Here is a 16,382-nt window from a genome sequence, read left to right as displayed (position 1 = left end):
CACGTGGGTAGATTCAGGTTGTAGTTTGTTCTGCCAGAGGTTTCTTGTGCTGTAGAAAAACTTTCCTCCCTCCTGTGGTGAGTATCAGGTATCATCAACATACATACACTAATAAAAGATGACACATTTCATTTACTCTGGTCAGTCTGTTTCTAGTCTGTTGTTGGGACCCAACCAGCACTGATCAATTCAGTTCAATTCAATTTTATTTATATAGCGCCAAATCACAACAAAAGATAGGTACAGAGAAAAACCCAACAATCATATGACCCCCTATGAGCAAGCACTTTGGCGACAGTGGGAAGGAAAAACTCCCTTTTAACAGGAAGAAACCTCCGGCAGAACCAGGCTCAGGGAGGGGCGGGGCCATCTGCTGTGATTGGTTGGGGTGAAAGAAGGAAAACAGGATAAAGACATGCTGTGGAAGAGAGACAGAGATTAATAACAGATATGATTCGATGCAGAGAGGTCTATTAACACATAGTGAGTGAGAAAGGTGACTGGAAAGGAAAAACTCAATGCATCATGGGAATCCCCGGCAGCCTACGTCTATTGCTGTGTCCGCTCCCAAACAGACAAAAACAACCTAATGGTCAGTAAAAAACAACTTAAAAAACAACTTAAATATAAATACAATCACAAAGAAAGAACAATATAGTATCCACATCTGCACCAAATCGTCAGCAGTCTTCCACACCAGGTTATTAATCAACCAAAGACCAAGACAGACTTTTAATTCATTTGAAAGCCTGATGCTTAGCCTCGTCCACCCCAGCTGTAAAACTCAGAAACCAGTCTTACTTGTTATCATCTATCGTCCACCTGGGCCTTACACAGAGTTTCTCTCTGATTTCTCAGACTTTTTATCTGATTTAGTGCTCAGCTCAGATAAAATAATTATTGTGGGTGATTTTAACATCCATGTAGATGCTAACAATGACAGCGTCAACATGGCATTTAATCTGTTATTAGACTCAATTGGCTTCTCTCAAAATGTAAAAGAACCCACCCACCACTTTAATCACACTCTAGATCTTGTTTTAACATATGGCATAGAAACTGAACATTTAACAGTGTTTCCTGAAAACCCTCTGCTGTCTGATCATTTCCTGATAACATTCACATTTACAATAATTGATTACACAGCAGTGGAGAGTAGACTTTATCACAGTAGATGTCTTTCTGAAAGTGCTGTAACTAAGTTTAAGAATATAATCCACCCACTGTTATCATCTTCAATGCCCTGTACCAACATAGAGCAGAGCAGCTATCTGAACGCTACTCCAACAGAGGTCGATTATCTTGTTAATAATTTTACCTCCTCACTACGTACGACTCTGGATACTGTAGCTCCTGTGAAAACTAAGGCCTCAAATCAGAAGTACCCTATGGGTATATTTGGTGTCACAGAGAGAGGACATAGAACATTAAGGAAGAGTCATAAAAACATAATCGCTTTTACTACACTGCTTGCATGCAGAAGGATATTATTGCATTGAAAGTCAAAAAAGCCACCCACAGCGGCTTTGTGGTTTAGTGACCTGACACAATTTATACAGTTGGAAAAAATAAAGCACGCTCTCAAGGGGTCGAAGGAGAGATTCTTTGCTGTTTGGGATACATTGCTAAAACATTTAGAGAAAATTAAAACCATACCCACCTGACAGACGCTTGACAGCTGCCGTACATCCTTTTTCTGTGTGATTGTGATTAACTTTGTGCAAACTATTCCCCTTTAAGTGCACATCTTCAAATATGGTGAATTTCCTTGTACCTCATTTAAATTCACTTTATTCATTTATTTATTTTAATTTTTTTCCCCTCTGGATCGGTGTCCAATATGTTTTTGGGGTGGGGTAAATATATAAAAAGGAGCATTGTGGCCTTGCTACATGTATATCTTTGTACTACATTGTTGATGCTCAATAAAAAAAAAAAAATTAAAAAAAAATCAGAAGTACCTGACTCCGTGGTATACCGCGGTCCCTCGTTTATGGCAGGAGTTACGTTCTAAAAATAACGCGCGATAGGCAATGTTCCCTCTAATGTTTCATGTGTCTGAGCGAACACACAAACTCCCTGAGCGTCCCTTGGACCACTGTGAGCGACATCAGACGTGTGCACTGTGCTCACGCCAGCATCTAATCCATCCAAGTTACATGGTTTATTAAAATAATCAAATTACAGCATTTACATTTATGTTAGACTCCTTTTAATTAACTGCTTTAGCCCACTTACAATGAAAATTTAAAAAAAATCCTGTTCATGACCTGTGTAGTATGTTAACACTATTGGAAGTAAAAATAACTTGAACTCCAATTTTGAAAACACAACTTTTTTTTTTTTTCTATAAAGCTCTGACTTGTATTATGAGTCTGTGGTCTGGGAGAGAGTCTGTAACTCTGTCTGCAAAATACAGCATATAATGACCAATGTTGGGCAATTAATGATATAGTTACTTCTTCAAAAAAGTAACTCAGTTTGGCAAACAACAAAGTTTTTTGCAGCTGTTTACCTAAAAATGCAGCCAAGGCGTTTTTTTAAATAAACATTTCAAACTATTTACAGAACAATCAGCTGTTCTGCATCAAATCTGATGCCACACAAATTATTTGTTATTATTATTTTTGTGCCAAAAATTAATTTCTGTCCACTATGAGATAAAGGAGAACAACACACCTGCAGGCCTGACAACAGGAGATGTATCACTGCTGTAACACCTGTAACATTCAGCAGCCGCCTCATTGTTCTGACACACACAACAAAACTATTGAATACACTACACACTAACTACACACTAACTACACAAGATTTGCGCTAAACGTCGCAAATCTCTCACATCTCAGAACACCGCCGTCACTCCTACAACTTCTTCCCGTTTCTTAACAACTAAATGCCATGTTTTGATTGGTCGACATGGTACATTTTTCGACCAATAGGAAAGGGTGGGGGGTTTTTTGTTTGTTTTTTTTTGCTCACAGGCGGAGAGCGCTTTCGAGCGTTTTCCTTATAAAACGCCATTTTTACGACAGTTTCTTCCCGCAGTAAATATAAACAACGACAGTATTCAGGAAGAAAACCAAACATTGCAGATATTTTTTATCATAACTCTGGTTTTACGTGGCCGATCAACACAATTTTAAAACTCCACACTTTTTCCGTCAATTGTTCCGTCTGTCCTGCTCACATCTCCAATGGTTGGATACTAGAGATGGCACGATACCACTTTTTTATGTCCGATACCGATATCATAAATTTGGATATCTGCTGATACCGATATGAATCCGATATAGTGTGTTTTTTAATCAATAAAACTGTTTTTTTAATATCTTGCTGCATTTTGTATAAGTTCATACTGAAGTTTAAATAAACAACAACACTAAAGCTATTCTGTTATACCTGTGTGTAAAAAATACACTGCGCCCAAAATATTTCATAGTTCAGCAACACTGATCAATCTAATAAACTTAAACCTACTCCATCCTCCCTATTCTGGTATTTTAAAGAGTACTTAGCAGAAATATTAAGCAACCTAACTAATAGGGTTGCAAACTCCCAGCAAAAAAAGAATAGGGAACCACCCCCCACCCTCCACCTCATGATGCTTAATCGATGTAATCAACTTTAATTTGATGCAGGGTGAAAAAAAAATGCACAGAAACAAATTATTTTTCAAGAATAACTAAATAGATTCAACATCTTTCTTCTACAGAATTGCAGAATTCACAGATCGTACCTTCCCAAAGGAAAAAGTACTATAGCTTACTAGGGTATATTAGACTTAACAGTTACTATATACAGTAATGGACTTCTATACATTTTACATCAGATTAAAACTTTGGGTGTAAGATTCAGATAATTATTTATTAAAAGCTCGACATTTTAAATGAGAATAAGAAAGAAAAGTATGTCTTTGTGCCCCCTTTTCCCTGTTCATGCCTTATCGGCCCCCCTGGCTAAACTTTGCTAGATCCGCCCCTGCACAGTTACCAGCCGTCAGCTACGTAGAAAAGGATCCTGGTGTAGAAAGTAATATTAAATACATTCTAACAACAGCTTATCAAGGTTAAACGTGCTGCTGTTGTTCAGCCGCTGGTTTCCTCTTTCTGGTGCAAAGTGGGCCAAAAACAAAGAAGAGAGACGGACTCGCAACTCGCGACAGAAAAGCCGATCAGCTGATCATTAATAAGTTTCACGATTGAAGTAGCAGCAGGAGAGGGAGAGAGAGAGGCAGTCGCTCCATATATCGGTTGTTAAGCTTAACGTGGGAACGCTTTACAAACATTCAGAGATGAACTTACACACTTGCTTTACTTCTCTCTGGGATAACTTCCTCGGAGATGAAATGCTGGTTTGGTAGCGAGGCTACAAATACACACAGCCGCTCTATCACATGACGCATACTGCTCCGACGTGCTACGGTTATGAGCCGAGTTACACCGTGTCGCAAGTTTTGTGAGGTGCTTTTTTGATATTTAATGGATCGGATTACATTTTTTATTTTTCGCCGATATCCGATCCAGTAATTTAGGTCAGTATCGGACCGATACCGATACGTAATATCGGATCGGTCCATCTCTATTGGATACGTTGTCATTAATGTGGCTTCACTCCACATCAGCCACCCCGCTTTGCTAGCTAAAACACCTGTGTCGGCACATATTTACTTTAATTTCAATTCAGGTTAGAATTCTTTTTGTGTGCGCAACACAGATTTTCTCTGTGCAGAGACCATGCCAACAGTGCGCAATTGCGCACGTGCCCAACTTAGAGGGAACATTGGTGGTAGGTGAAATCCACGAAGTAGCCAACTTTATTTTTTACAGTTATTATAGATGTTTTAAGGCTGTAAAAGCCCTCACTACATGCTTTATACACTTTTCTCAGACAGGCATGAACATTTTCACACTTTTCTCACTTGTTTAAACACAAAGTTCAAACCTTTGTAGAAAAATAAGTTCAGTATTACAGAATGAAACCAAAGACACCTGCAGGTGACGACGTTTGGTCGACATTGTTGTGTTTGTTGGGGAGGAAACTTACAAACTACAGTGCAGCACTTCAGAGTCACAATGCTAGGATCAAAGATTTATGTAAATCTGACACGCTGAACACATTCTGTGCTGTACAGGAGACACGGCACAAGATTGATTGACAATGGTCTACAGCCAATCAGGATGCAGAACACAATGCGCTGTAAAAAACAAAACAAAACAAAAAAAAAACATGCAAAATTCCACACCAAAAAATCCACGAAAAAGCGAGGCTGCGAAAGGTGAGTTATAGCGAGGAACCACTGTAATTCTCAAACATGTAGCCTAAATTCAATTCAATTCAATTCAATTTTATTTATATAGCGCCAAATCACAACAAAAGTCGCCTCAAGGCGCTTTATATTGTACAGTAGATAGCACAATAATAAATACAGAGAAAAACCCAACAATCATATGACCCCCTATGAGCAAGCACTTTGGCGACAGTGGGAAGGAAAAACTCCCTTTTAACAGGAAGAAACCTCCGGCAGAACCAGGCTCAGGGAGGGGCGGCCATCTGCTGCGACCGGTTGGGGTGAAAGAAGGAAAACAGGATAAAGACATGCTGTGGAAGAGAGACAGAGATTAATAACAGATATGATTCGATGCAGAGAGGTCTATTAACACATAGTGAGTGAGAAAGGTGACTGGAAGGGAAAAACTCAATGCATCATGGGAATCCCCGGCAGCCTACGTCTATTGCAGCATAACTAAGGGAGGATTCAGGGTCACCTGGTCCAGCCCTAACTATATGCTTTAGCAAAAAGGAAAGTTTGAAGCCTAATCTTGAAAGTAGAGATAGTGTCTGTCTCCTGAATCCAAACTGGAAGCTGGTTCCACAGAAGAGGGGCCTGAAAACTGAAGGCTCTGCCTCCCATTCTACTTTTAAATACTCTAGGAACAACAAGTAGGCCTGCAGTGCGAGAGCGAAGTGCTCTAATAGGGTGATATGGTACTACAAGGTCATTAAGATAAGATGGGGCCTGATTATTTAAGACCTTGTATGTGAGGAGCAGGATTTTGAATTCAATTCTGGATTTAACAGGAAGCCAATGAAGGGAAGCCAAAACAGGAGAAATCTGCTCTCTCTTTCTAGTCCCTGTCAGTACCCTTGCTGCAGCATTTTGGATTAGCTGAAGGCTTTTCAGCGAGTTTTTAGGACATCCTGATAATAAAGAATTACAGTAGTCCAGCCTGGAAGTAAGAAATGCATGAACTAGTTTTTCAGCATCACTCTGAGACAGGATATTTCTAATTTTAGAGATGTTGCGCAAATGGAAGAAAGCAGTCTTACATATTTGTTTAATATGTGCGTTGAAGGACATGTCCTGGTCAAAAATGACTCCAAGGTTCCTCACAGCATTACTGGAGGCCAAGGTAATGCCATCCAGAGTAAGAATCTGCTTAGATACCATATTTCTAAGATTTTCAGGGCCGCTAAAGCAGATAACTCGTAAGCTGGAGAGGAAATGGCGTGTCACAAATTTAGAAGATCATCATTTAGCCTGGAGAAATAGTTTGTTGCTTTATTTAAAAAAAGAAAAAAAAGGCAAGGCTGGACTACTGTAGTTCATTATTATCAGGATGTCCTAAAAACTCCCTGAAAAGCCTTCAATTAATCCAAAATGCTGCAGCAAGAGTAGAAAGAGGGAGCAGATTTCTCCTGTATTGGCTTCCCTTCATTGGCTCCGTGTTAAATCCAGAATTCAGATGGCCCCGCCCCTCCCTGAGCCTGGTTCTGCCAGAGGTTTCTTCCTGTTAAAAGGGAGTTTTTCCTTCCCGCTGTCACCAAAGCGCTTGTTGGGGTTTTCTCAGTTTGTATTATTGTTGGGTCTACCTTACAATATAAAGCCCCCCGAGGTGACTGTTGTTGTGATTTGGCGCTGTATAAATATTTTGAATTAAATAGCGTGGGTTGTCTATCGATTCAGTCCCTGGCTGTTTGAGTCTGTGTGTTGAGGTATCCTTGTGTAAGATACCGAATCCCAAGCTGCTTCATTTGGGGCAATTTGTATGAAAACAAGGTGCTAAAGTATAAAAACAGAAGGTGCTTGGCTGTTTGAACAAAAGTAGTAAAAATTATTTTTAGTGCTCAGTTAGAGAAGAAAAGCACAATATATACACTGTGTGTGTGTGTGTGTGTGTACAGTCGTTAGAAACTGATGGTGCACATCAGAGCAAACATCCAGGAAACACTAAAGGCCAAGTGAAAAGTCTAAACTGGGAGAAACTGTCAGTACAACAAAATAAAGCAAAACACTGTGGAAAAGTGTTTTGTGCACTCTGCTGAGAAGGTGATTGGCTGCAGTCTCCCATCTCTGCAGGACCTGCACTCTGCAGCTCGGATCACAGCTGACCCTTCTCACCCTGGACACAGTCTGTTTGACCTGCTCCCCTCAGGCAGGAGGCTCCGGTCCATTCGCACCAGAACCTCTCGCCATAAGAACAGTTTCTTCCCCTCTGCTGTTGGACTCATGAGCAATAACCATATGACTGTTCGCACCACAAACACGTGACCCTACACTGTGTTCTCTGCATCTGTTCCATTTTTGCACTGATCATCACCTGCGCACATGTATATATTAATCTGCTTAGCACTTTTAATTTTAACTTGTATGTTTATTTAAGTGTTGTCTTACAGTATTTTGCACTAAGTACTGCAGCAATTTCATAATGTAAACCTGCTTAACATTTGGCAATAAAACCCTTCCTGATTCTGATTCTGAAAAGAATAGAAACCCCACAAAAATTACTGAATGATCTGAATGAGACGTCTCAGTAATATTTTTGCCATGAAGTTTTATGCTATGGGACCAGTATAGATTATCAGAAGTAACCTTTAACTGTCTTCATATGTCAGTTGGCGCCAGCCTTGTGTTACAGATTATTAATGCTTCTATTGTTAGAAATTAATAGCACATTATTATGTACATTTGTCCAAATTTTCTTCCATTCGGTATTTCCAAGAGAAGGCGAGTGATAAAGTTTGGATTTCAGAAGAGTTGATGTACTGTGCTTGAATGTTAGAGCATGCATGGTGGATGCTGAAGCACTGTATTTTTTTCTGTGTTTCCCTCAGGTATTTCCATACCATCTACCTGGGTGTTCGGAGTCGTCAGGGTGCTGAGACAGAGCGCTGGCGTTACTACTGGAGGATGGTCTATGAGTTTGCAGATGTGAGCATGCTGCATCTACTAGCAACCTTTCTGGAGAGCGCTCCACAACTGGTGCTTCAGCTGTGCATTATCATCCAGACACACAAGCTCCAGGCTGTGCAAGGTAGTAGCCCCACACACATTCAAACAGTGCTGCACAATTGTGTGACCATACTGATGCCAAACATTTTTGTAGCTGAAGCTGGTAGAGCTATTTGTTTGTGTACATGCTATGTTGTGGATAGAAATGATTCTTCAAAGTCACATGTGAATTTGAATTCTGTGTATAGACAGAATTTCTAGGTGCAGCCAGCAGGCAGAGGGTTTGTGGTTCAGTTGACTCAAGATCACAACTGTGCTTTTGCAGATTATTTGATTTTGTTGGCTTCATTTAGCCATGACCTCAGCTTGCACTGAGGTGGTTTGCAGCGTGGTGTGAAGTTGGTGTGGATTAGAATCAGTACTTTAAAGTCAAAGGCCATGATCCTCAGTCAGAAAAGAATGGAGAGTTTTAGTAGTTTGGTCTTGTTCATGAGTGTGGGGAGAGTGGAGTGGGAGACTGATGCATTGACATGGCATCAGCAGTGATCTGGATTCTGTATCAGCCTGTTGTGGTATAGAGAGAGCTGAGCATGAAAACAAAGCTGTTGATTTACTGGTTGAGCTACATTCCTACCCTCACTTATGGTCTTGGTGGAAATGAGCTTCCTCCAAAGGGACTTAAAGTAGAGTCCTCCAAATCAAAGGAAGCTAGCTGAGGTGGTTCAGACATCAGGCAAGGATGCCTCACAGGCACCTCCAAGGTGTTACGCCCAAGTCTGACTGGGAACCTGCTTGTGAGTTTTACCAGTATTTCTGATTTGTTGCACTCTGAACTTTAATGCTCAATAATATAACTGAATAATTCTCTAATTCAGTTAGCTTGTAGTTAAACATCGAGCTCTCTCACCTGGGGCGTTTGTTGCAACCAACTCATCCTGGACGTGCAAGACTTGCTGCTTGGAAGGAAAGGAAGCAGTGTCGTGGTCATGCAATGTCCATTTCCTAATTATGCAATGACATGTGAAGCAGATGAAAGATCAGAAGTTTTTGTAGTAGCTTTACAGTGAATCTGGAAATATGAGGCCCAAAGAAATGTCTGTGCTACCACTGGGCTAAAAAATAACTAAAAAGAACAATCAAAGAACTTTTACTTGATCAAGAAAAAAACATTTACGGCATCTACCCAATGACTAGAAAACTCTGGAGGAGAAAGTCTACAAATCAGGGTTTTTACAACAAGATGCACATGATGAAACGCTTACTGCAAAAACAACCAATGAGTTTCTTTAGACAAAGACGTTGGATACATGTTGCTGAACATGACAAGATGTGTTTCAGTTCAATTTTATTTATATAGCACCAAATCACGAGAACAAAGGTGCTAATTATGCAAATGATTCAAGGTGGAATAGGAATGCCCTGGAGCAGTATCTCTACCTGCTGCGTTCATCTTTCCAAGCGTGGTGCTTCTGTAATCCATCCATTATGTGGTTGTGAAAACAGTTGTTTTCTCTCTGTCTCTTTAGGAATGACAGCTGCAGCCTCCCTCGTCTCTATGGCCTGGGCCCTGGCCTCCTATCAGAAGGCCCTGCGAGAGTCTCGGGATGACAAGAAGCCCATCAGCTATCTGGCAGTGATTATCCAGTTCTGTTGGCACTTCTTCACCATAGCAGCCCGAGTTATCACCTTTGCTCTGTTTGCATCTGTATTTCAACTGTACTTTGGCATCTTCATCGTCCTGCACTGGTGCATCATGACCTTTTGGATTGTCCACTGTGAGACAGACTTCTGCATCAGCAAGTGGGAAGAGATTGTGTTTGACATGGTGGTGGGCATAATCTACATCTTTTCCTGGTTCAACGTCAAGGAAGGACGGACAAGGTGAAGACGTTCTCCATCCGATTGTTAAACAATGCTTTAACTCTTCAGTCATTTTTAAATTTATAAGTGCTTGGTTGCAGTAAGTGCAAGAGTTCAAACGTACTATCATGCAAAAGAAATTCAGCCATTCCTGTTTCTCGAGCTAGTTTCACCTTTAACATTTAGTACTGAGAACTCTGTGACTTACATGAAACAATCTGTGAGACCTTAAGCTTATTTTCGTGATAGTTGTTTGCAATTACTCGCATTTATTTGTTGTTATTATGTCTCGTGTCTCTGTGCAGGTGTCGGCTTTTTATCTATTACCTGGTAATCTTGATGGAGAACACTGCTCTCAGTGCGTTGTGGTATCTCTACCGATTTCCTCAAAATACTGACGCCTTTGCAGTGCCAGCACTCTGTGTCATTTTCAGCAGTTTCCTCACCGGCATTGTTTTCATGCTCATGTACTATGCCTTTTTTCACCCGAACGGGCCACGCTTTGGACACTCACCGAGTGGCCAAGGCCTTGACCTGGACCCTACTGCTCAGTTCTCCACTCTGCCATCAGAAGGTGCGACCAATTCACTGCGTTCCAACCGAGGTGCTACCACAACTCTAGATCGACACGACGTGGGCAAGTATTCTGAGCGAGATGGCTGCATGCCAGTGTTTCAGGTCCGATCCACAGTGCCATCCACGCCATCTTCTCGTGCTCCACGCCTAGAGGAGACCGTCATCAAGATCGACCTTTGTAGGAACCGCTATCCAGCCTGGGAGCGTCATGTTCTGGACCGCAGCATTCGCAAAGCAATTTTGGCCATAGATTGCTCATTGACTCCTCCACGGCTGCAGTACAAAGATGATGCTCTGGTACAGGAGCGGTTGGAATATGAGACCACTCTATAGTCCGCTCGGCTTTCGGAAACCCTGCAGGGGCACAGCAACAGAGTGGTATCCTGTGATCACATAAACAGCAACAGGAACTGTGGCAATAAGAATTTGTTACTGGCATCAGTTTCAATCTTCATCTCCCATTGCTGTTGTTCTTTTTCTATTTCCGGGTATCAGGAGTGTCGAGAAGCAGTCGGGACTGTTGGTGATGGCTGGATGACCAACTCAGTACAAGTTCAGTTAGTGTCACTGGTGGGATTGCTGCTGATTGTTGCTATTTTACTTACACTTACTTACAAATGCTGTCTTGTATGGACTAAATACTAAAAGACACTCTGCTTAAAACAAAAAGAAGCGAGTGTGTTAAGGGATGTTAAGTTAAAGCTGTAAAATAATAAAAAGTGGAATTGTCCATTGTCCATACAGACAGCTTTTCAGTCACCAGATACTCCCATAAAACAAAGGAGGCCCGAATTACAAACTCGAACTTGTCCTAATGTGTTGGTGTCCTACCATATCAGCCACAAGCAGGTGGGTACTCTCAGTCATTACTCTCTTTCTCTTAGTGCCAAAAAGGGTCATTGGGAACATCCTCTAGATTCTAAGGAACAACTTAGGGGTGACTGCATAATCCAGAAGGTTCTTCTTTGAGCTAGACTTTTCATTGTTATTGGACATCTGTGATCAACACTGGAAGATGGCCAGAAAGTGACCTACAAGAAGACAGTGGTCAAAGTAGCATCTATGAGCAGTCATGGTGTTTTGTTTGGGCAAAACATACTAAATGATAAGGCTGAATGTTATAATAGGAAGCAAGAAAAGGGGGCAAAGGTTAAACACTAGCTAATGGTCTCATTCTGAAAAGGAAGCATTCAAACTTACCCAATGCCAAGAAAAAAATCTTCCTGGCAGCTCAACATAACTATTTGTAGTCCTGCCTCAGAAACACAGCTGCATAATTGTTCCAATCTTTGCTTGTCTGTGGAGGGTGAAAGCATGTACCAGACACCAATGAACCGAAGAGAGGAGAGAGAATGATACCGGAAATGGAAATGAGTTGAGGATGAAAACACAGACAAGCAGCCAACTCAGCCATTCCAACCAGCCACCAGGATGTACAGTACTCATGCAACATGCAGCATTTTTATTTTAGAGATGAAGTAGAGGCTACTGAAGTCATTGTAATCCTGTGTGTGTGTGTGTGTGTGTGTGTGTGTGTGTGTGTGTGTGTGTGTGTGTGTGTGTGTGTGGAGTTTACACAAAACAAGCAAAGTAGAACGTGTGGGTAGTCTGTCTGAATAGAGTCTTTGCTGTAGGTATGCAGATGACACACGTCACCTTTCTAGGAAAGATTGCCCTTTTTTAAAACACTTGGATTTTTTACATTTTGACTCAAAACATTTGTGCTGGAAGTGTCCACTGGCAAATGAGAAAATGAGACGGGAAAAGGCTTGATCCTGGTCATACTACATATCATGCTCTGGAAAATAAGCGATGGAATACAACCATTTTCCATACGCGACTTTTAATGTGGGTAACAAAGACAGTAAGTGTAAATAACAGAACGTAGGATTTATTCAATCAGAAATGCAATGCTGTGACAGGCGGCTAACCAAAAGTGGCTATTGGACTACAACCATGGTGGTGTTAAATGATGAAGCTGTAAACATATACAAGGTCCAGTAGATGGCGTTTTGGGCCAAAGTATTAAACATACACATATAGTGTTGTTATAAGGAAATTACATTTATGAAAATAACTCAAACATTTATCTGCCATACCACAAGCTTTTATTTGGTATTTTCCAAAATGTTTTAGCCTCTCATGGATGACCTGGATCAAGATGGTGCCTGTTTTTCCCAAAAGTTTGTTCCAACCTGGTAGCAAGTTTCAGGGGAGTCAGCCAAGTCATCCTGACCCATGAACAGGGAATGGTAGGATGTCTTACTCTGATCAAGCATTGGAACTGAAGCCACAGTAGGCAGTATCATGGACTTCACAGGTTAATATATGATGCATTATATAATGCATTACAGATGTGCAGTGCACTATAAACAATATGAACAATACTGTGTAAGTCTGTGTTTGATGTTACCAGTTAAATTGTCCTGGCCCGGTTGACGTGGTGTGCATGCGTGTATTCCAAACCTTGGAACATCCCCTGAAAGAGAGAACCAGAGACTGAAGACATAAGGAGGTGCTGCGCCATCCCAATAGCATCCTTCTGCTTACCCTCAAAACCCAAATAACTTTACTTCAAGAAGCGCTGGGCAGCAACAGACAATATCACCTCACAGATTAGTTGTCAGTTAGTCAAGATTTTTAGCTCTCTCCCTTCCTGTGCTAAGATAGTGTCCAGATAAAAGGAATTCTAGGCGGTCTTTTATCCAAAGAGAAAAACATAGCGAGTCAATGATAATCAGGATATTCTGACCTCAGCTGGTCCTTTCTGTAAACACTTTTGCAGGTCATTGCACTTATTTGAAACCACAGCACAATGGCCATCATGATGTTGTGGAAACAAAGATATAAGTGAAAAAAGACTCTGTATGTGGCCCATTATAAACAGACCACTTAGAGAACGTACGGTTACATTGTAACCTTGGTTCTCTGAGTGAGAGACTATCTCGCCACTCCATACATATGGAACATGTAACAGAGTGGAGAGATAGTCTCGATATGATAGAGAACCAGGGTGATGTGTATGCAGGATATACTATGCTGGTAAGTACTGGCATATTCCCACCGTTTTTTGTGGTTTCTATTAGATAGAAGTTTCAATTACATACTGTATGTTAGGGTTTTTTAATAATTGTGTTTTCTTCGTGGTGACAAGTCAAAAATGTTTTCTGTAAAAAAACAAATTAAAGAAGCAATCTTGAATGATACAGACATATTTTTGTGCTTACACCAAAGCCTCTGTGTTTTACCAGAGACATACTTTTAAAGGACTATAGCAGTGGTTTCGCACGTTTTAGAAAATCTTTTTGCAAAACTTTTTGCTGTATTTCTCGAGTTTCACTGTAGTCTTTGAACTTTTGTTGTTGGTTGTTATTATTATAAAGTAATGCATTGGAGACTTCCTAAGTATATCTTAATTTAAACAGTCATACATGGCACAATTTTAAACTGTACTGTAATGAACAAAAATCCACAAAGTAGATATAAATCCACAAATCTGGCAGTCTATAGCCTGCATAAAAAATGGCTGCAAAAATCCATTCAGACTGAACAGTTGGACCTAAAAACATGCAAACAGTGTTACAGCTGAAGTTTGACAACAGATACTTTGTGTGTGTGTGTGCAGTGTGAGTTTCCATCAGATATTTTGAGGAGACCGATCTCTATCTTGGCATTAATGTCTCTTCGTTATTTTTCGGTTACTTTGAGAATTTCATGGACTTGTGTTTGGTGGAGGAATACACTTGTGCTTTAGTGAAAATGCTGTATACATAAAGCTTTTGTGGGTTCACCAGAAGCTGCATAACATAAGACCGATGTCCTGAAGTAATACTACAGTAGCTGAATCAACATTAGTGACAAGTAAAAAGACTAAACACTTGAAAATATAGTAAACCTGAGGATTTTCCATTTAAAGAAGGGACATTTCCAGACCTATTATCTGGGAACAAACTCAGTGGCGAGTAATGTAGATATAAAGGGTTTGTCTTTAGTCATTTTGTTTTTTTCTTGGGATAAAGACACAAGTTTCATGATGGCACAGTACTGTTAGAGAATGGTGAAATTAATGCTTGTCTTTTTTAATGAAAAAAAGTGAATAAAATAAATCAGTAACTGGGCTGTCAATGGATTAAGAGAAAGTCTAAACATGTATATTTAATTAAAAATAGCACAGCATGTGTCAAACTAAAAGAATGTGAGGTGGCAAATGTAGAAATGGTTCTCAACCACTGCACCATCCTGGTGCACAGTTCAAAAGTCAGCAGACGTCTCTGAAGAAGACAGTTACATCCATAAGTATTTGGATAGGGACATAATTTTAGTAAATTTCCCTCCGTAACAGCTTTCAGCTACATTCATTGTTGTAGATTTGGTTCCCCATATGCAGATTTTTCATTGATGCTTTCTTCTGTACTGAGTTAAGCACCGAGGGTTTCTCTGTTGTTTTGGAAACAGGGTTGCAAATGCAGCCTTGTATTTCTTAGACATCCAAGCAATTTATTTTAGTTTTCAGTTCAAAAATCAGCTGTAGCCTTAGTTTACTCATTACCATCAACACACACAATACATTGATATAAATATGTGTGGAACATAAAGCTACCTCAGTTTGTCTCATGAACAAGCCCTTACAGATTATCTGTCAATGCCGATTCATTTTCTTCTGTAACACACTTGACACTTCTGTTTAAATGAAATATGTTTACCAAAATTAAAGAGAATTCAAAAAACAATAAATATTAAACCCTATTAAAACCCTCCAAAGTATAACGTTGATAGTATGACAGTTATATGGCATTAGAAATGGGCTGATTGTTGGTTTTATGATATAAAGGTGACTGTTGTTGTGATTTGACTATATAAACATTTGACCTGAACAGAACTGAGGATTAGGGTTCAACTAAAACATATTACTTTAGATCATTTTCACCTTGTTTGATTAGAACTAGAAAGAGAGAGCAGATTTCTCCTGTTTTGGCTTCCCTTCATTGGCTTCCTGTTAAATCCAGAATTCAAAATCCTGCTCTTCACATACAAGGTCTTAAATAATCAGGCCCCATCTTATCTTAATGACCTTGTAGTACCATATCACCCTATTAGAGCACTTCGCTCTCGCTCTGCAGGCCTACTTGTTGTTCCTAGAGTATTTAAAAGTAGAATGGGAGGCAGAGCCTTCAGTTTTCAGGCCCCTCTTCTGTGGAACCAGCTTCCAGTTTGGATTCGGGAGACAGACACTATCTCTACTTTCAAGATTCGGCTTCAAACTTTCCTTTTTGCTAAAGCATATAGTTAGGGCTGGACCAGGTGACCCTGAATCCTCCCTTAGTTATGCTGCAATAGATGTAGGCTGCCGGGGATTCCCATGATGCACTGGGTGTTTCTTCTTCACTCACTATGTGTTTATACACCTCTCTCCATTTAATTATTAGTTATTACAATTAATCTCTGTCTCTCTTCCACAGCATGTCTTTATCCTGTTTTCCTTCTCTCATCCCAACCAATCACAGCAGATGGCCCCGCCCCTCCCTGAGCCTGGTTCTGTCGGAGGTTTCTTCCTGTTAAAAGGGAGTTTTTCCTTCCCACTGTCACCAAAGTGCTTGCTCATAGGGGGTCATATGATTGTTGGGTTTTTCTGTATGTGTATTATTGTAGGATCTACCTTACAATATAAAGTGACTTGAGGCGACTGTTGTTGTGATTTGGCGCTTTATAAATAAAA

The 16,382-nt window shown here is 40.3% G+C and overlaps 1 protein-coding gene across 1 annotated transcript in view; it reads left to right on the top strand.

The window, feature by feature from the left end:
- The window catches only part of xkr4 (XK related 4), a 29,554-nt gene extending 14,121 nt beyond the window's left edge, over positions 1-15,433 (top strand). The window contains exons 2-4 of the mRNA XM_003456725.5: positions 8,113-8,312; positions 9,757-10,111; positions 10,396-15,433. Of these exons, the coding sequence (XP_003456773.1) occupies positions 8,113-8,312; positions 9,757-10,111; positions 10,396-10,999 (1,159 nt within the window). The 3' untranslated portion in view covers positions 11,000-15,433. The remainder of the gene's footprint in view (positions 1-8,112; positions 8,313-9,756; positions 10,112-10,395) is intronic.
- Positions 15,434-16,382: the final 949 nt, after the last annotated feature.

This window comes from Oreochromis niloticus, linkage group LG18 (assembly GCF_001858045.2).
Source record: "Oreochromis niloticus isolate F11D_XX linkage group LG18, O_niloticus_UMD_NMBU, whole genome shotgun sequence".
Taxonomy (NCBI): Eukaryota; Metazoa; Chordata; class Actinopteri; order Cichliformes; family Cichlidae; genus Oreochromis; species Oreochromis niloticus.
Note: the sequence above shows the minus strand (reverse complement) of the source record. Positions and strands in the feature narration are given on the sequence as shown.